At 45.4% G+C, this 21,248-nt stretch overlaps 1 protein-coding gene across 2 annotated transcripts in view; it reads left to right on the forward strand.

Moving 5' to 3' along the window:
• CNTN5 (contactin 5) overlaps positions 1-21,248 on the forward strand; it is a 1,437,092-nt gene that overhangs the window by 1,407,606 nt on the left and 8,238 nt on the right. For both annotated transcript variants that reach the window (XM_068266844.1, XM_068266845.1), the window contains exons 23-24: positions 12,451-12,637; positions 18,424-18,536. In XM_068266844.1, the coding sequence (XP_068122945.1) occupies positions 12,451-12,637; positions 18,424-18,536 (300 nt within the window). The remainder of the gene's footprint in view (positions 1-12,450; positions 12,638-18,423; positions 18,537-21,248) is intronic.

Raw genomic sequence — 21,248 nt, forward strand, 5'->3', positions numbered from 1 at the left:
AATCCTTAATCATGCTACTTTTTCTATCGAATTGATCATAATGGAAGTATGGTTTATGCTACTGCCAGCTTTAACATGTAGTGTGGGGTCATGGTCTAGAGGTTAAGACACATACCTACTACACACTAGGTTCTGGGTTCAAATCCCAGCTATGGTATATAAGCTGTTTTGAAAATCTGCAATTCCCTACTGCATGAGATGGATGGATGGATGGATGGATGGATGGATGGAGGAGAGAGAGAGAGAGAGAGAGAGAGAGAGTGAGAGAGAGAGAGAGAGAGAGAGAGAGAGAGAGAGAGAGAGAGAGAGAGAGAGAGAGAGAGAGAGAAGAGAGAGAGAGAGAGAGAGAGGAGAGAGAGAGAGAGAGAGAGATTTTTGTGCTATTCCGGAAAATTCCGTCGGAATTATAAAATTTCCGCGGAATTCCGTTTGAGAGTTATAGGAATTCCGATTGACTACCGGAATCGGAATTAACCTAATTCCGGCCGGAATCACGGAATTTATAATTCCGCGGAATTTTCCGAGCATCCCTAGAGGTCAGCTAAATGTGTACGTGAATTTTGGGTGCCATGGAAAATCGGGTGCAAGAGCAATGCCGATAGTAGAATATCAGTACATTTACAGATAATCTACTGTTTAAAGTGTTTATTTTCATTAGTAAAATACCGGTAATTGTTATATTACTATAGCTAAACCTCACACAGAACCCTCCACTACCCATGACTAACCCCCCTGGAGGTGCATAACCGTAACCGACCCCCCCCCCCCCCCGTGGTGCTTATCCTTAACCCCCACTGGTAGTGCCTGAACCCTAAGACCCCCCTGGTGGTGTCTAACCCTAATCCCTCCTGCTGGTGCTTATCCTTATCCCCCACTGGTGGCGCCTAACCCTAAGATCCCCCCTGGTGCTGCCTAACCCTAATGCTGGGCATACATGGTGCATTTCTGCGGCTTGATTATGCCGCCGGATCGACTCCCGCAGTCGTCCCCGCTCGTCCCCACGTGCGCCTGGATCGATTCCCCCGTCCCCGCGGGCGCTTCTCTTATCTTCTGCTAATTTTTCCCATTGTCCCACCCACGGTATTGAGCGCGAAATCGATCCGACGGGTGATCGAACACATCGGAAATTATCAATCGCACCATCTAATGGCTCGATTCAGCCGCAGAAACACACCATGTAAGCACAAGACCTCCCTGGTGGTGCCTAACTCTAAGACTCCCCTAGTGTTGCCTAATCCTAAAACACCACACCCCCAGTGGTTCCTAACCCCCTGGAGATGCCTAACCCTAAACCCGCCCCCAAAGTGGTGCCTAGCCCTAAGACCCCTCTGGTGGTGCCTAACTCTAAGAACCCTTCTCCCGGGGGTGCCTAAAACTAAACCCCCCCTCCCGGTATTGCCTAACCCTAAGAACCCCCTGGTGGTGCAAAAAACGAGAATAAAGAACAGGGCAAAAAATGATTTTTACCGGATGTCTTAACAACAGAGAAAAGACTCGCAATAACGTTAATTATCGTGCCCCACCTGGCACCTGAATTTCCCTTGTGGCGCCGGCTTGCCGATGTTTTCAATTACATTCTATGGTGGTGCCTGATTTGTCCAAAATCTGCATGAGGCGGATTTTCCTAATACCCAGCTAAATACATGGTTTGTGTGGAGTGGTGGTCTGTACTTTGAGGCCCGACGGACAGATCTCTGCTAAGGGGCCTGACCTAATGTAGTCACACCCCTGTAGATACTGTAATATATTTGGAAAGCTAAAATGTATCTGTTAAAATCAACATTCATAAACATTATAGGAATAGGATAGCTGTTACCTACTCAATGCAACTAACACCATCCAAACCTAAAATACTTTATACACCCATAAAGGTTGGCATAAAACAAAAAAGTTTATTCATAATTGTACAGGAATTATGGAATCTGCTATAGCAAATAAGATAATATAGACAAAATTGTCATAATTGGTCACGCACAGCACACCGCCGCTGCCAGCGACTTGCCCGGAGTCAGACATTAGCAGCAGCACGCGCTCTTCCTGAAGTAGCTTACAGTCTAATAACATTACCACACTCATACAAGCCAACCCGCTGCAGGGCTAATTTGGGCTAAGGCCAATTAAACGAGCAGCATAGGAGGAAGTCAGAGATACAGGAGGGTACCGTATAATTACCTCCCAGAAATGCACGATGTTTTTTTTCCCTTTAAGTCATTGCTGTTAAAGATAGCATTGTATTGTAATTATTTTTGGCTTGTATGAATGACAAGGAGTGACAGCTTGTACCCATTTTAACGGGTTTCTGATTTATTTTGTTTCATTTTTCTCTGGCTTGCCTTCCAGTCAGATTATCCATGTGTAAATGACCGGCTATGACAGGCGTCATTTTAAAGGCTGGGATCGTCCTCTATCTGCTAATGTCAAGCGGCGTCTGGCGTCACGGGAAACACCACGGGGCACACTGCGCAGTACCGCTGGTGCTCTAATCAGGTCACTTAGTCACCAACAGTGATATGTCAGGAACCTGGGCAAAAAAGGTGTAAAGTTTTCATTCTACAGCAGAAGACTCACTTTAGACTACAACCCGCTCTGCTGCTGAATAATATAATAGAGTAAGTTCATTAGCGCTCAAGCAGATATCCTGTTAAACGTGAATGACCATAGGGCAATGCCGCGTGCGGCAGTCGTGAAGACAGACCTCCGCGGCCACACGATGCACGTTATGCTGTCCAGGGCCGTATTTCTGGAAAGGCCACAAAGGCCCTGGTCTTAGGCGGTAGCTGGCCAAGGGGCAGCTGGACATGGAAGAGGGATTGCTGCATATGGAAGAAGAGGCTGCAAATGGAATACAAAGGTTGTAAATAAGGAACAAGAGAGTGAAATAGGGAGCTGCTGCCAAAGGGATTTGGATGTAACTGAAGGGGGGCTGATGTACATGAAGGTTAGAACTGGATGAGCGGGCAGCACAAGGGTTAGAAGGGGGGTGCCACACATGGAAGGGGAGCCTCAGGAAAGGTGGCCTAGGGTCAGAACAAGTTTAAATCCAGCCTTGATGATTTCTGTCCCTAGGGAATAGGTCAGGGTAGAAGTGGGCCTGACAAACTACCGTACATCAAACGTGATATAAAAATTTAGGCAACACTCAGTGATGTAGCTAAGTGGCTAGATGCCCCAGTGCAAGGTTTACACTTGGCCTCTCTAAAGCAATTGATATGGATATAGAGCACCAAAATCTGCCAAAACAGCTGCAGTGACAGAGAGTTGTAAGCAGGAGGAGGAGGATAGTTTGCTAATGATTACCTCTATTCAAAGCACACATAAAGGTGATGTTACCAGCATAGAACAAATGAAGAGGAAATACAGCAGCTGAAGGAGGGCCCTTGATGGGCCCCTCTGGTCCAGGTGCAGTCGCTACTAGGGCTAATCAAAGAGATGCAAATATTCAGAATCAGAATCAGAATCGTTTATTTCGCCAAGCATGATTGGTCATGCCCGGAATTATTTTTGGCACATACATATAACTCGGGACTCGGGAGAAGACATATAAAAGGGACATATAATAGAGAAATGGATCGATTTCAGCAACAGCAGAAGCAATCTGCATTACATTACATTATTTAACATTCCAGTCCATTAATTGACCCCGAGATGACCATCGGTTAATTTTGTGGGCTGGGTGGTTCGGTCGACTGTTCGGCCGTGGCCCGGCTTGTTCCACCGTTCGTTAGGGCTTGCACCGATGGAAGTATGTGGAGGGAGTTTAAGTAGCTGACCACTGATGGGAAAAAAGAGTTCCTGTGTCTACCAGTCGTTGTGGGGATGGCTCGAAGTCTCTGGCCTAGCGGAAGCAAGCTGAAGTATCGGTGGCCTGGGTGTGAGGGGTCATTTGCGATCCTCAGTGCCCTGGATTTCAGTCTTTTGTTGTACAGTAGTGCAAGTGAGGGGAGGGGGCACCCAATGATCCTCTCCGCTGACCTAATGACCCTCTGTAGTTTAAACTTGTCACTGGCGGTGGCTCCAGCGTACCAGACCAGGATGGAAGAGCAGAGGATCGACTCAGTGGTGGCAGAGTAGAAGCTGGTCAGAATTTCTCGGGTCATGCCGACCTTCCTTAGCTGTCGGAGGAAGTAGAGTCTTTGCTGGGCTTTCCGTTGGATGGCAGTGATATTGGGCTTCCAACTGAGATCACTGGAGATAGTAGTGCCCAGAAGACGGGCACAGGGCACTCTAGCTACCTCAGTGCCATCAATATAGATTGGGGGAGGGGTGGGGGCCGACCTCCTGAAGTCAATGATTAGCTCGACAGTTTTAGCAGTGTTAAGCACCAGCCTGTTCTCCTTGCACCAGTTGCAGATTCTCTCCACCTGCTGACAGTACTCCTGGACGTTATCCTTAGTGACAAGGCCGACAATGGTGGTGTCATCGGCGAACTTGATGACCTTGACAGAGTCCGTCTCCGATCTGCAGTTGTTCGTGTAGAGGGAGAACCGTAGTGGAGACAGCACACAGCCCTGAGGGGCATCTGTGTTTGTTGTCACTGCTTTGGAGCAGATGTCGCTCAGCCTGACGACTTGGGACCTGTTGGTGAGAAAGTCTGTGATCCAAAGTCGTAGGCTTGAGTGAACACCAAGTGCGGCAAGGTCCTCCTGTAGAATGCATGGACAGATGGTGTTAAAAACCGAGCTGAAGTCGAGGAGTAGTATCCTGACATACGCGTTTGGCCTATCGAGATGGTCATTGATGAGCTCCATGCAGATATTAATTGCGTCATCGGTGGACCTGTTTGCCCTGTAGGTGAACTGGTAGGGGTCTAGGAGGGGCGAAGTGTAGAGCTTGAGGTAGGCTAGGACCGCCCGCTCTAGGGTTTTCATAATGACGGACGTCAGGGCCATGGGCCTAAAGTTGTTAAGGTCTTAGACCCCCTGCTTTTTAGGGACAGGTATGATGGTAGACCTCTTGAAGCATGTGGGAACCTTGCCTTCCTTCAGTGACTTGGAGAAGATATCAGAGAGGATGGGGGCCAGTTGCCGACAGCCAGTTTTCAAGCAGGCTGGAGGTACGCCGTCCGGGCCGGAGGCTTTCCTGACGTTTAGCGTTGATAGAAGGCGCAGGACGTCGGCCTCCCTTACCACCAAAGGGGAGTGTGGACTCGGGCTGTTGTCTGCAGGGCATGGAGAGGGGTTGGGTGATTCCAGACGCCCATTCTGTGCTTCCTGGTTCTCGAACCTGCAGTAGAATCTGCTCAGATCTTCGGTGAGTTTCAGGCTAGGTGCTGCATGTTGGGGTTGGGGTTTATAGTTAGTGGCGGCCTTCAGCCCCTTCCATACAACCCTTGAGTCCATAGATCTCAGGTTTTGTTCCATTTTCGCAGCGTACTCCTTTTTGGCAACTCTCAGCTCCCGATTGAGGTCATTCCTCACTCTTCTGTAGTCCTCCTGGTTGCCGGACTTATGTGCCGCTTCCTTGCGACTCCGCAGTTGTCGTAGCTTGTTAGTGAACCACGGCTTGTTGTTCGGGTACACCTTGAAGGATATAATAATATAAATATTCTCAGTTTATGTAAATATATGTACATTTTTATGCAAATAATGCAGCTTGAAAATGGACCAATCAAGTCCCACCCAGGTTTATATTGATTGGTCCATTTTCAAGCTGCATATATTTGCATAAATATTACATAAGTTTGCATAAACTCAGAAATATTTCCATCTTTTTGGTCATCCCTAGTCGCTACCTTTGCATCTCCTATTGCTGTGTCACTGGCTGCAGGCCTACCCAGAGTGTAGACAGCTTAAGGCACGGTTCTTATTAGAGTAAAAAAACCCAGACCGTTCAGATCGGAAGGGAACGGATCGTAATGGATATGAACGGACGGATCCAATGATAACCTATTGATCCATTCACATCTGTCCATTCAAATGGATCCAAGTTTCCTGCTGCACCAATTTTTCCAGACCGCTGAGCACAGCAAATCGGAAATGTGCTGCATTGGGGGCTACTGAAGAAATGAACAGTTCTAAATATAAAAATCCATTTTGGAGGTGGGGGTCTGGGGGTTATGGAAACGGAGTGAAAACGGATCCAATCGACTGGTGATCAGATCCATTTTCACACTTAAATGCAAGTGTTAATTTTCATGAAATATGTTTAGTAATGTATAAATTAGTTTTGAAAACTCCAATTCCCCCGTGTGATTATTACAACATAAGCACAAGGGCCCACTAGAAATCGCAATCACAATCGCTGAACGCTTTGCAGCGTTCTCTGTATCAATTTTGGGCACTTTTGAAGCTTTTTTTTTATTTTAATGCTAGCAATTTGTACAGTGTTTGCTATTTGCGGTTTTCTGGGTAGTAAAATTACTGCAAAATCTCTTTGTACGAGCAATTAAAAACAGATTGTTCAGCAATCCTATACTTTGCACTGAAGCGCAATCGCAGTTTAGGGAAAACACAATCGCTTCTGGGAGATCGCTTCCATCGACTTTCATTAGCCTAGCACTTTTGGAATCGCCGGCCATTCCAAAGCACGGCTGAGACAACCCCTGTGGGACCCAGGCGGTACGATTAGCTTGCACTGCTAACTGTCCCTCAGAGGAGCTCACAGTCTAATCCCTACCAGAATATTTGCATAGCTCCCAACTCTTCCCTCTTTGGGAACCCAGTCCCTCTGTCCCTCTTTCTTTCTCATTTGTCCCTCTTTCAGAACTGATGTATAGATTTGTGTTAATACAGTATAAGTATTTTTCTATTGGAAAAATGTGTTCCTCTGACTCTAAACTTTATTCCCATTAATTAAACAGACATATTTCCTATTTTTAAATGAAGAAAAATGAATTATAATTGAAATGACCAATACTAGTTTGAATGATAAAACTACATCTTTTGGGTCTGAATTCTTTGTGCTATGCATGGCGAGGGGTGTGGTGGGGGCGTGGTTAGAAGTATGACAGGGGTGTGTCTTAAAGTGTCCCTCTTTCTTATCTCAAAAAGATGGGAGGTACGCATTTGGTCTAGGGCCAATTAACTTATCCAGGTTTACTATAAGGCACTGTAGGCACGTGCCTACAGGCGCTTGATGATAGAAAGGGGGCTCACGTGCCTTCCTTATTCAACGTACAATAACATTTCCCTAATACTAAGGCGCACCTGTAGCAGATGCTTACTTCCCTATGACAGGCAAGAGAAGTAAGGGATAAGTGGGACAGCCAGCACATTTGTGGTTTGTAGTTTTATGGAGAGCAAAGTCTATGGTGCCAGGACATCTGTGCCTATAGGCTCCTGTGACATAAATCTGGGCCTGCATTTCTGTATGTTTTGGGCATGTGTGAGGAAACTGGAGTGCCCAGAGGAAACCTACACACAGAGATGGGAAGAACATACAAATTCTGCGCAGATTAGGCCCTGGTTTGGATTTGAACCAAGAACTCAGCGCTGCAAGGTGAGAGTGCTGACCACGATGCCACTGTGCTGGGTCATTCTGCATAGACATCTTCCCATTATCAGCTGTACTGAACAGAAGTCAGTGCTGGGGTTTTATGGAGCATTCTGGGAACATCCATCACCCTATTTATCCCTGTTTCCTCAGCAAAGGTCATTTTGACATTGTCAGACTGCTTCCTAAACTGAATGTGACAGACACCTGTCCTAGTTTGAGCAGCTGAAAGAGACTCTCCCTCCATGGCTGCCTTGCTTATGCTTTCAGTAAAACATCAGCCTGCCACGGTTTTTCCTGAGGTGTTCTGTCAGATTGGATCCATCACGTTGACGTCGCTCTTTCACTATTTGGATAGTGAGATGGGTGAAGGGCTCGTTACAGAGCATCACCTCTGCGCTCTGCGTCAGCAGCACTGGTTGAAGTGTGCAGATGGGTTGCCATTTATTTTTTTTCCTAACTCCGTTTCTCGCCCCTCACTGCATAGATATATCTAAAAAGTATTTATAAGATACTGTTAAAAAAAAGGGCACATCTAAAATTCATCAGCTGTTAAAAATCCTCAGCTGTTTAAAATCACAACGAAAATATATTTTTACTACCTAACTAGGTTTAGTCTGGGGGTGTTCTGAGGGGGTGTGATTTACAAAAACTACTTTATGAATTAACTTACTTTGCTTAAAGAGGAGCTGTTAGGTATAGAGTCTCAGAGAAAAAAAACACATATATCAGTAGCTAAAGATTGGCTGTACTTACATTACATATGCATTTCACTGTCCACGTTTGGATTTCACAGAATCTTTATATAGTATTTGCAGAGATTGATGCTCCTGACAGCTCATGGCAGGTTCCATGTTTGACTGTCTTGTATGAAGCCAATTGTGATGTAATATCCTCCCTTATCTTGCTTCCTGATGATTCGACTCACAAAAAAGATCAGGATCAAAGATTCTAATGGTTCATGATCCGGACAACACTACTGTCCAGTGAATATTAATTAGCCATGTGGCTAGGAACAATACCGGACTCATGCAGTATACTCTAACTCTAACATGTTCCATGTGCCCTGTGAACAGCACATTGATTTTTCAGTGCTGTGAGTTGGGCTGCGTTACAAGCTGCTGTAACATGAGCCTGTAACTTCTCACTGTGAAAGCAGCCTTAGGGCGGGATAGGGAAATAAAGGGGAGGACCAAGGGAGTGCACTGGGGAGAAGAAGCAGCCCCAGAATGCTTTGCAGTATCTGTTATGCGTCCTGCCGGCCTCCTTAGGAGCTTGGGAATACAGAGGCTTGCTGTTCAGCAAACATCAAAGTAAGAGATATTTTTAACTTCAGTATTGCCTTTTTGGCTTCCTTCTAAACTGTTTAACACAGGAGAATAGAGGTTTAAATTAGCTTTTGCAGCCTGACAGTTACTCTTTAAGTGGACCTGAACTCTTGCACAGGACAGAAGGAAAACTGCTTTAAAATTAACCTGAAGTGACATTTGACACAATGAGATAAACACATACCCATATGAACTTGAGTTGTTATCAATGCAAAACAAAAGTTTGCCTTCCTAAAACAGAAGGTATTTGCGATTATTCAGGTTGGAGTGAGCATATGAGGTGTCCCACAAAGCATCACTGCTGAATATGCAAATCATCTCTTTGTTGTCCCTGAGTTTGGTAATATTACAGAGCCAAACTAATCCAACATGCATACAGACTGTTCGGATTGGTGGATCCTCATCAGTGCATGACATGGATTAACATGGCTCTGTGGGTTTTGACCTCGTCCATCCCCTCATCATCACCCCGCCTGGACTACTGCAACACCCTCCTGTCAGGCCTCCCTCTGAACTGATTCACGACTCCTGCAACCCATCATGAATGCAGCAGCCAGACTGTTCTACTCCTCCCTCCGTTCTGTCTCCATGACTCCTCTTTGGCAGGGCCCTCCCTCCTTGTGTAACATACCCTGAATCGAATCAGGAAAAAAGGGTGCAGGAGCCCTTATGGGAGAAAGGATGTTGCATTGGTACCTATGATAAAAGCCGTGATTAGCGGCAGATACGGGAAATTTGGGCACATGGAGACGACCTCTATCAGGCTTACCAAACACACAAAGGGAAATACTCACTCCCAAACAGTCCTCTGCTGCTTTATAAAGCCTGCAGGCTGCTTATAAGCCAATAAGAAGTGCACACACCTGTTACACCTAGTCTGCAGTGATTAATCAAGCAGAAGCTGAGCAGGTCAGCTAATCGTTGGAGAGGGCTTCAGTTGCATATAGACAATGGCTATATGACCAGCAGGGGGCACCAGCATGCAGGATATTCCATTTCATCCGCCCCCCTCCTAACTAAACTTCATGGGAATCTACAATAAAATTAAAAACAATGGTGCACAAGCCAGCCTGGGGCCCCGGGACCTCTATCAGGCGCCTACTGGCGCTGAAATTTACCCTTCTTGTCGCAATTTTTTAGTTTGCCACTAAGAAGCTAATTTTGGGCAGCAGGATGCGGAAATGTTGAATGATTGCCGCTAATTGGGCGCCTACCAGTGCCCAAAAATTATTTTTTAAGCTGCAGTATCGTGGCTTTACCTTAGAGGGGGGTGAAGGGTAAGAAGAGGGAGTAGGGTTAGGTATGGAGGGTTAGGTTTAGGCACCACCAGAGGGGTCTTAGGGTTAGGTACTGGGGGGGGTCCTTAGTTTTCGGCACCACCAGGGGAGGGGTCTTAGGGTTAGGCTCGGGGGGGGATCTTAGTGTTAGCCACCACCAGGGGGGTCTTAGAGTTAGGCACCACTGGGGAGGGGTCTTAGGGTTTGGCACCACTGGGGAGGGGTCTTAGGGTTAGGCACCACCAGGGAGGTCTTAGGGTTAGGCACCACTGGGGAGGAGTCCTAGGATTAGGCTCCACCGGAGAAGGGTCTTAGGGTTAGGTACCACTGGGGAGGGGTCTTAGGGTTAGGCACCACTAGGGAGGTCTTAGGGTTAGGCACCACCGGGGAGGGGTCTTAGGGTTAGGCACCACTAGGGAGGTCTTAGGGTTATGCACCACTGGGGAGGGGTCTTAGGGTTAGGTACCACCAGGGAGGTCTTGGGGCTAGGCACCATCGGGGAGGGGTCTTAGGGTTAGGCTCCACTGGGGAGAGTTCTTAGGGTTAGGCACCACCAAGGAGGTCTTAGGGTTAGGCACCACCGGGGAGGGGTCTTAGGGTTAGGCACCATTGGGGAGGGGTCTTAGGGTTAGGCTCCACTGGGGAGAGTTCTTAGGGTTAGGCACCACCAGGGAGGTCTTAAGGTTAGGCACCACCAGGAGAGGGATCTTAGGGTTAGGCAATGGGGGGTGTCTTAGTGTTAGGCACCACCAGGGGGTGTTAGGGTTAGGCACCACCGGGGAGGGCTCTGTGTGAGAGTAGGGCTCAGTTTAGCTATAGTAAAGTATTGGTAAATATTACCGATATTTTGCTATGGAATCCGTCAGTAGGATATCGCTAATTGTAGCGATATTCTACTAGTGGCGATCCCGTGCGCCCTTTTTTTCAGGTGCCTTCATTTCATGTATGCATTCAGAATAATATGAACTTATGCTACTGGGACTTCTACTCCAGTGTATGATCTGGCATTGTGAACCTTATTGCGTATTACCTGTATTGTGTTGTCGTTCACCCCTGTTATCATTGTCTGTAACCTTATTTAATGTCCGGCACTGGATAATATGTAATATGTCGGTGCACTATATAAATTCAATAGATAATAATACACTAGCTATAAGCAGAGCAGCTTCTAATCACCTCTCTGCAGAATGTCTTCAACAGCAGCCGGCATGTGTAGCTTAAGACAGGTTTACTTTAATATCTCAGCGACATTCACAAGTTTTATTTTTAAAACTCGCTATCAGTACTCGTCTTTCACTGTTTCGCACAGACAGTCAAACGATGCAATCCTACACCTGTGCCTTGGCTTATCAAACATGTGAGTAGCGCACTGACATGTACGGCCAAGACAGCTAGGCCTAATAAAATTCGGGTGTAAAAGTGGACCTGAACTCATAACATCCTCTCTGCTCCAAAAGATAAGCAACAGCATAATAACCTTTAAAGGGAATCTGAAGCCAACCTACCATAAAAAATGAGATACTCACCTAAGGAGAGGGAAGGCTCTGGGTCCTATAAAGCCTTCACATTCCTCTCCTGGTCCCTGCATTCCACCCCTGGCTCCCCCATTAGCAGTCTCTGACCGATGGGTCAGAGGGCCTTCTCTCTCCCGCTGCAGTAGACTTTGGAGGTCTTCAGGGAGCCCGAGTGCTCAAAGACGGGCTGCTCCATACTGCGCATGCGCGAGTACGCTCTATTGCGCACACTCACATACGTAGCTTGTCTTCAGGAGCACTTGGGCTCCTGAAGACTTCTGAAGCCCCTCTAGCAGTGGGAGACTTAAACGGAGGAGCATGCGGAGGAACCAGGGGACCAGGAGAGGAAAAGGAAAGCACTATATAGGCCCCAGAGCCTTCCCTCTATTTAGGTGAGTGTCAGATTTTTTTTTGTTTATTTTCTTGTAAGTTTGCCTCAGACTCACTTTAAAGAAAAACATTTCTTTGTTACAGCTACAGCTGATACAAATCCTGCAATAAGTCTGCAGTGTGTCTACTTCCTGCTTTCATGGAAGCAGACATAGCTTTAACATCCTGTGTTTACAAATTAGCTGCTTCTCTGAGGCAGCCATCTGACACAGCTGAGGGATCAAATTGCAACTTGTGATGAGTCACAGATGAAAGGGAATTAGACAGGCTAAACTCTCTAAGTACATACAGGGTGCATGTCTCTATGTTTTCCTTCTGTCCTGTGCAAGAGTTCAGGTCCACTTTCAACTCGGGCTATAAATCCTGCTGTTTTAAAACATCCAGTTAATTTTTTGACAGCCTCCCCATCCCCACCGCGTGGAGGACGGGTCCCTTAAACAACCAATAAAGAAATAAAGTGAAATCTTCATGGCTGCCAAAATTAATCTTGTGTGTGGTCACCGTTGGCAGGTTAGTTACTGGAAAGATATGGAGCAAGAAGAAGCCGCGGAAAAAGTGGTAACCGTTAGAAATGAGTCTTCCATCATCCTGACAGAGCTAGAAGGAAACACGTTATATCACATCACGGTGAAAGCACATAACAAAGCCGGCTATGGGCCCCCCAGCTCGGCCGTACGTGGGAGCACCAAGAAAGCACGTAAGTAGCCTGTTATTCCTCTCGCTGTGGTCTGTGGGTTTTACTCCTCCGCATGATGTTCAGGATGTTGTTCTCATGTATAGGGCTCAGATGGACATCCAGTAGTATCTTCTCAACGATCACAAGATGAAAGGTTCCTTCACCTAGTTACATAGTTATTTGGGTTGTAAAAAGATGTACTTCCATCAAGTTCAACCAGATAACAAGGTAGCCCACACCCAGGGCTGGCGCTACCATAGAGGCAAAGGAGGCCATTGCCCCAGGGCCCCAGAGCCTATAGGGGCCCCCAGTGGCTACAAGAGGAAAAAAAATCAAAAAGACCTTATAGTTTTTGAGAAAATCAATTTTAAAGTTTCAAAGGAAAAAAAAAACACATTTAAAAACCCGCTGACTTTAACGCTTAATAGCAAATCCACCTTAAATGCTAGAAACCCCAAATTTGCAGGATATGTTAAGGAGATCATTGGGAATAAGAGGAAAAAAACATTTTTCAAAAAGACCTTATAGTTTTTGAGAAAATCGATTTCAAAGTTTCAAAGGAAAAAAGTATACTTTTAAATGCAGTAAATGTCACTATTAGTAGCAAACCTAACGGTAGTGTAATTTTACATGCATCAAAAGAAAGAGCAATACATTTCCTGATGGGGTTTCCAGGGAGTCCGTACGCAGCCACAGCGCTTTGGCCAGGGGGGGTTGGGGGGGGGGTTGGGAAGTGTGGGAAATTTGTTTAAAAAATGATGTGGGGTCCCCCCTCCTGAGACTTTTTAACCCCTTGTCCCCCATGCAGGCTGGGATAGCCAGAATGTGGAGCTCCGCCTCCGACTGATTGGGGCTTCACGCCCTGACTATACCAGCTGCAAAAAAGGTCCCTTAATGCTGATTTTTGTTCCGGGGTATCTGTTGGTGGGCCCCCCAGGTTTGTTTTACCCTGGGGCCCCATTGTTGCTAAAACCGGCCCTGCCCACACCTTCACTTGGAAGCAGGAAATTTGGGGGCCTGCAGCTGTTGGACGATTTAGGCGCCCCATGGGCGCTAATGTCAATATCGGCTATTGGGTGCCCACAGCAGAAATTTGGGCACCCGATAAATAATGGGCATCAGACCCATCTAACCAAAATGTTTTGTTTTTGAAAATTAGAACATTATAGATTTTGAAATGCTTTGTCTTTATTATATACAATTTGTTTTCATTTTTGAAAATGTATTGTTTTGAAATTTATCATTTTAAAAATGATACGGTTAGGAAAGGAGGGTTTTAAGGTTAAACATCAGAAACGGGGGGATAGGATTAGGTGTCAGGAAGGGTGGTTTTAGGGTTTAGTGTCAAGAAGGGAGCTTTTAGGGTTAGGCGAGTGGTAGGGGGGGTTTAGGAATAGGCATCAGGAAGGGGGGTTTTAGGGTTAGGTGTCAGGAAGAGGGGGTTTAGGGTTAGGTGTCATGAAGGGGGGTTTTAGAGTTTGGTGTCAGGAAGGAGGGTTTAGTGTCAAGAAAGGAGGTTTTAGGGTTAGGCGAGTGGTAGGGGGGTTTTAGGATTAGGCATCAGTAAGGGGGGGGTTAGGGTTAGGTGTCAGTAAGGGGGGTTTTAGGATTAGGAATCAGGAAGGAGGGTTTTAAAGAGACACTGAAGTGAACTTATTTTCCCCATTTTACCTTATAAGTCTCTTCAGTGCTCTCAAGTAATCCGCTGCGTCCCCGCCGCTAAATGAGCGCTGCAGAGCCCCCACATCCATCCGCAAATATCCACGACCAACTTGGTCGTGGATTTTGCTGCGCTGAGGGGCAGAGCTCACAGCTGTAGCTCTGCCCCTCCTGACGTCATTCGCCACATGGAATGCCGCCTCTCCCGCCCCTCTCTATGAAGGAAGAGTGAGAGTGGTGGGGAGAGGCGGTGATCAACCGCGATTGACGTCAAGAGGGGCAGAGCTGAAGCTGAAAGCTCTGCCCCTTCCAGGAAATGCCTGCCAGATTTCCCCCCAGGGATTTGGGGGCTCTGCAGCGCTTGTTTTGCGGCGGGGACACGGAGGATTACTTGGCTTGAGAGCACTGAAGCAAATTGTAAGGTAAAATGGGGAAAATTAGTTCGCTTCAGTGTCTCTTTAAGCTTAGGGGTCAGGAAGGTAGGTTTTAGGGTTAGGCCTCAGGAAGGGGGTTTGAGGGTTAGGTGTCAGGAAGAGAAGTTCTAGGGTTAGACGTCATGAAGGGGGTTTTTAAAGTTAGGCTTCAGGAAAGGGTGAGTTTAAGGGCTAGGCATCAGGAAGGAGTAAGGCCCCGTTTACACTTGATCAGTTGCTCTCAGTTATAACTGAAAGGACAACTGATTTTCAAAGTAATGCCCATGTTTTCCTATCGCACCTTTCACACTTAAAGGGAACCAGAGATGTACCATTGCTGAAAAAATGAAAAAGCTGTTATACATACCTGGGGCTTCCTCCAGCCCCATACGCGCTGATTGATCCCACGCCGCCGTCCACTGCTGCCCGCATCTACGAGAACCGGCTCCCGTCACTGACGTCATCGGAGCCAGCTACGCAGGAGAAGTGCGCCCTCTACGTATCTCTCCATACACTGCTGCAGAGATATGCAAAGAGCGCACTTCTGCTACGCTTAGACTGGCTCCGACTGACGGAACAGCGCGGAGTCGGTTCTCGTAGCTGCGGGCAGAGGAGGATTTTTTTTATCTCTGGTTCCCTTTAACGCGTTTTAATTGAAATCTTTTTCACAATGCACTGCTATAGAGAAGGAAAAAAACGTGTACCAACTGATTAAGCATAAACAGGGCCTTAAGGACACACGATACAATAAAATTATCCGATTTTACGGCAATTCGATAAAAAGGATCAGATCTCCCGAAAGAATTGAAAGCTTTTTTTTTCATTTGACTGAAAAATCCGATCGGATTTCCCGTTTTCTTTGATTTTTATCGATCCGTAATGCCAGATATTTTTCTTCAATCTTTCTACAGATTGTATGGTGTGTGTTAGATTGTCAATTTATTAATATACACACCCTACAATTTTGTCAGTTTCCAATAATTTTTATCATAATTGGGGAAAAATTTAACATTGGTGCGTGGTACATTGGTCATATTTTTAAAATGTTAAAATCAATCAGAAAAATTGATTGCAATTATTAAATTGAACAGATATTTAAAAAAGTGTATGGTGTGTGGCCACCTTTAGGGTTAGGAAATTTGGGCCTCTGCGGCTAATGGGACGTGTATCTGAATTTTTTTGTTTTTGAAAATTAGAACATTATAGTCTTTGTTTTTTTTCTTGTCATTTACAATTTTTTTGTTTTTGAAAACTATTGTTTTGAAATGTATCATTTTGAAAAATTATAAGGCTAGGAAGGGGGTTTTTAGGGTTAAGCGTCAGAAAGGGGGAGTTTACGGTTAGGAATCAGGAAGGGAAGTTTTAGGGTTAGGCGTCAGGAAGGGGGAGGGTTCTGTGCAAGAGTAGGATTGGGTTTAGTGGTAGTAAAATATCCAGGGGTGCAGTTAAGGTTTTGGTGGCTCCAAGCAGTCCATAAGTTGAGGCCCCCCATCCATGAAAGAAGTGGAAAAATGGATAGCCATACCTCCAGCAAAAATTGGGCGTGGCCAACACATGATGTGGGTGGAGCCAAATATTAGCAGTTTCTAGGCTAAATTGCCCTCAGGGCAAGGGCGTAAAATGCACCCCCAATGTGGAGACAGGTATAGGTGTCCGCAGTGTAGGTAGCCAGCTATAGATCCCCCCACTATAGATAGCCCATATAGTTGCTCCCCATTATAGGTTAGAAAGGTAGGTGCCCCATATAGGTTAGAAAGATCCATGAGCGGGGGCTCTAGGGAATACCACTGTGAGCTGTCCAAGGCTGTGCTAAATGAGTCCTGTGTATCTCACATTGAAACCTTCCTCCTTTTCCTTTCTGTAAAGTCCTGCTGAGAGAGAGATGCTAATCAGCTCCCAGCATGACTAGCACTGCACCTGCTACCTTGCCTTGGCAGCATGACTCAGGGGAGTGGCTAAATACATCAATAAAGGAAAGATGCTTTATTATTAACCTCCCTGGCGGTCTATTAAAAACCGCCAGGGGGTAGCAGAGTAGTTTTTTTTTTTTTTTTTTTTAAATCATGTAGCGAGCCCAGGGCTCGCTACATGATAGCCGCTGTGCAGCGGCATCCCCCCGCCCTCTTCGATCGCCTACGGCGATCTCTAATCAGATTTCCTGGAGGGCTTCCCCCGTCGCCATGGCGACGGGCGGCATGACGTCACCGACGTCATCGACGTCGTGACATCATTGGGAGTCCCGATCTACCCCTCAGTGCTGCCTGGCACTGATTGGCCAGGCAGCGCACGGGGTCTGGGGGGGGCCCAGCGCGGCGAGTGGCGGCGGCTAATCGGCACGGAGCGGCGGCGATCAGAGTGCACACGCAGCTAGTAAAGTGCTAGCTGCGTTGCAAAAAAAACAGTGTGCAAATCGGCCCAGCAGGGCCTGAGAAATCCTCCTGCGAGGCATAGCCCGAGCTCAGCTCGGGCTTACCGCCAGGGAGGTTAAAAAATATAAACAACCTAATACACCCATAAAAATACAGATAGGGGAGGATTGAGAGTAAGGTCTGCGACCCACTAGCAGTGCTTTTCTAAGCGCTTGTGATTTGAAAAGCTCTGGTTAATGTAATGTGATGGGATTTAAAAAAAAAATCCCCCATAGCATTACATTAGCAAAAGTTTTACAAATCACAAGTGCTGAGAAAAGCGCTGCAAGTGTGTTCCAGGCCTAAATGTTAAAAGTACTTTAAATTGGGCTTTAAAGAGAATCTGTAAGAAAGAGGGATTTTTTTGGTCCTTTTTAGCCCCTTACACACTCCTATAACTTCAGGTTCACCATAAGCTTGCTGGGCAATCTGTTACTTTAATTTCTTTGACAGTTTAAATAGTGAGCGGATATACAATCTTAGTTTATATAGCATTACAACACATTTGCGCCTAGAGTTATTCTTTAACACAGTGGCGTAGCTAAGGAGTTGTGGGCCCCAATGCAAGTTTTACAATAGGGCCCCCCAAGCACTCTATACATAACAATTGATACGGCGCACCAAAACCTGCCAATGGCAACTACAGTGTCTGAGGTGCAAGAAGGGGATGGGGAACAGTTTGTTAATAATTACCTTTATTCAAAGTATCTATAGAAGTGATTATTATCAGCACAGGACCAATAGAAAGCTAATAATGTAGTTGAGGGAGGGCCCTTCGGGGCCCCTCTGGCCCAAGGGCCCTGATGCGGTGGCTACCTCTGCAACCCCTATTGCTACGCTCCTGCTTTAACATCTGCAAACAGGAATATACTATGTATATATATTGTATTATATTGTGTTCTCTTTCCCCCGGATCAGATGAAATGCGCTGCTTCAGCTCGCCGTGCCTAGTTTATGAATGTCCTTTGCAGTGTTAACTAGATGCCCCACAGTATATATTGACCTGTAAAAATTGTGACTGCGCTTGCTGCGTTCAGAACATATTGATATTTTATTCCTAGAAAATAGGGCTAAGCATCGGTGACACAGAGGAGAGATAAAAGGAATTCGCTTTGCAAGCTAAGTACGGGTTCAGCGGAGTAGAGCCGCTATTAACGTGACTCCGGCAGAGGCAGGCGTGCTTTATCAGCCTCCAGCTGTGCCGGCAGCTCCCGCACATAGCGAGCCAGTCCCGGACATGGAGAGCAATACGTATTTACATTTCATTTGTATATAAAAGGCACGTTATGTATTTTTTTGTTCTCTTTTATTTTTTGTTCCTGTCTAGCTCCCAGCCAGGCTCCGAGCATTGTCAAGTGGATGCGGAACGGCTCCCATGTGTCCTTGGGCTGGGAAGCAGTCAGATCATTAGCCAATGAGTCGGATGTCATGGGATACAAGGTCAGAGATTTGTTTTCTGCCAGTCGGGCTTTGTTTCGCCTATCTCTGAGCAATGCTTGTTAACTGCTGTATACACGAGATTGTAATCTGCTCTGTTCATCACCCCCCTGACCGCTGTTCATTGTGCAGACCCAACTGAGGATAGAAGACAGAAGAAATTACATTATAGCTTTTTGTTATTTTTTACCTCTACCTCTTGGAGGTAATTTTAAAGGACCACTACCACAAAAAAAACCTAAAATGTAAAATACATGAAAACACAAAAATAAGATGTACATTTCTCCCAGAGTAAAATGTGCTGTAAATTATTTTTCTCCTATGCTGCTGTCACTTACAATAGGTAGTACAAATCTTACAGAACTTACAGGTTTTGGACTAATCCATCTCCTCATGTGGGATTCTCAGGTATTTTTTTATTTTCAACAGCAATTCGTTGATGGCAGTTGCTTAGTCCAACTGCCAGAGCAGTGTGCCAATGAGTAGGGAGGCTGGTCAGCACCCATATACAGACCCTTTCCAAGTGTTCTTAGTGTTTTTGTAAAGATTACATAAATAACTGAGAATCCCCAATTAGGAGATGGACTAGTCCAAAACCTGTCAGATCTGTCTGTTTACTTAAATACTGTATGTGACAGCAACGTAGGAGAAAAGTAATTCTTATCTCATGTTACTCTGGGAAAAACATACTTCTTATTTGTATGTGTTTATATGTATTTTAAATTTTTAAATGTTTGGGGTAGTGATCCTTACCGCAAGGGGCCGCAAAAGCAATGAAAGTTTATGGAGATTTTCACAATTATTGCGTGTCTTTCTGCTGCGCCGGAATTAGGGATACTCATTCTGATTCCGCGGAACGGAACGGAAATTTCCGCATTTCCGATCGGAAATCACATTTCCACATCAAAATGCGGAATTCATCGGAAATCGCAGAGATTTCCGCTATACCAATAATCTGTAATTTTAAGCCAATCAAAAGACTTTGGATGAATCAGCCAATCAGAGTACGAGGATTTGTATTGCGGTAAGTGGTAGCGGAAATTTTCATGGCAATCCGCTGAACCAATAGTTGGTAATTTTAAGCCAATCAGAAGACTTGGGATGAATCAGCCATGAATCAGAGGATGAGGATTTGTATTGCGGTAAGCGGTAGCGGATATTTCCACATAAATCCGCCATACTAATAGTCAGTAATTTTAAGCCAATCGGAAGACTCAGGATGAATAAGCCAATCAGAGAATGAGGATTTGTAGTACGGTAGGCAGAATTTTCTGCGGAAAACGGAAATCCGCGGAATACTGGTAAATACCGTCAGTGGAAATTTGCATTGGCGGGAAGGTGAAATTTCAGAGAAATTGGCAATTCCGACCATGCCTAGGCCCAGAAGTATCAGATCTAATGCAAGGTCAACAGCGTGTTACCGCAAGCACTGTGCTTAAGGCACGGTGCTTGGGGCAATTGAAGTCTATGGGCGATGTACTATGTGTAAACGATGGAGCGTGGTGTGGTGGGCATGCGAGGATCGACGGAAACACTTCGGAATCCCAGTGGTGTTCTTCCTGCCCAAGAGGAAAAATGTCACTGAGAGGTGTAAGGAGGGGGCGGTGCTATGACCCTGTCAGCGCACTCTGCCACAGTCAGGGTCATACGTTTGTCATTTGCGTTGCGGTGGGATGGGGCAGGAGAATCGTATCCCCAACACAAAAAAATTTGTGAAAACCGGGCCTCACTTTAAGAATGCACTGTTTTTTATGTTATTCTTGTGGGTTTTTTGGCTTACTTTGAACTGTGAAGCTAGAAATGGTCAAAATTGCCAAAATTCCTAAATTTTGCATGGAATTTCAAATAAATTCAGAATTTCGCTAATTGCAATGAATTTGCATAGCAAAATTACACAATTGTAAGTTATTGCCAATATATTTCTGCACGCACTTAAAATCTATTATGTTACTTTAAATTTGTGAAAATATGTTCATAATAGGTTAAAATGGGTTAGAATTTTGGTATTTTCGGAAAGAATGTTTGTATTTTGGTTGTATTTTTCACTATTTATGTAAAAAAAAATGTGTTAATTGCACAATCTGTGGATTCCAACTTTGAACTCAAAATTGTTAAATTCAGATGTTAAAGTCGCAAATCTGTAAAATCTGTGCATTCATACCTATTTGGAGCCATAAACAGGAAGTGTTAGCAAGCATGTTGTGATCGAACATCAAGAGCCCAAGCTTCTTTAGCAGGAACTGGTCATATAACCAATGAATATACAAAAAAAGGCAATGTAGTGTGACTGCTTTGGAGAACATGGCCAAATTGATCATTTTTTTCAAATATAAGCAAGAAGTTTTAAATCTGGATGATACCATTTATTGGCTAACTGTAATGATCGGTGTAACACAGAGAGGGTCTGATTATTGGTGATCTGCAGTATCACCAAGAATACAGATATATACCTGATTATTGATGATCTGCAGTATCACCGATAATCAGATATATTACTAACCTCTGGACACCTGAATAATATGAGTGTTTGGTGCAACAGTAATACTTTGAGAACAATATCAGGAGGACAGGTACAAAGGCAGTAAGGAATACTGCTAGAGGATGGGTACCTTTCAGCAGCCTGAGAATCTCTCGCAGGGAGGAGTCAGACTGGGAGAGGAAAGGACCAGAGCGTGAGTGACACCAATGGAAGATGTCACTGACTGATCTGTGAAC

The sequence above is a fragment of the Hyperolius riggenbachi genome, chromosome 2 (assembly GCF_040937935.1).
Source record: "Hyperolius riggenbachi isolate aHypRig1 chromosome 2, aHypRig1.pri, whole genome shotgun sequence".
NCBI classification, from domain to species: Eukaryota; Metazoa; Chordata; class Amphibia; order Anura; family Hyperoliidae; genus Hyperolius; species Hyperolius riggenbachi.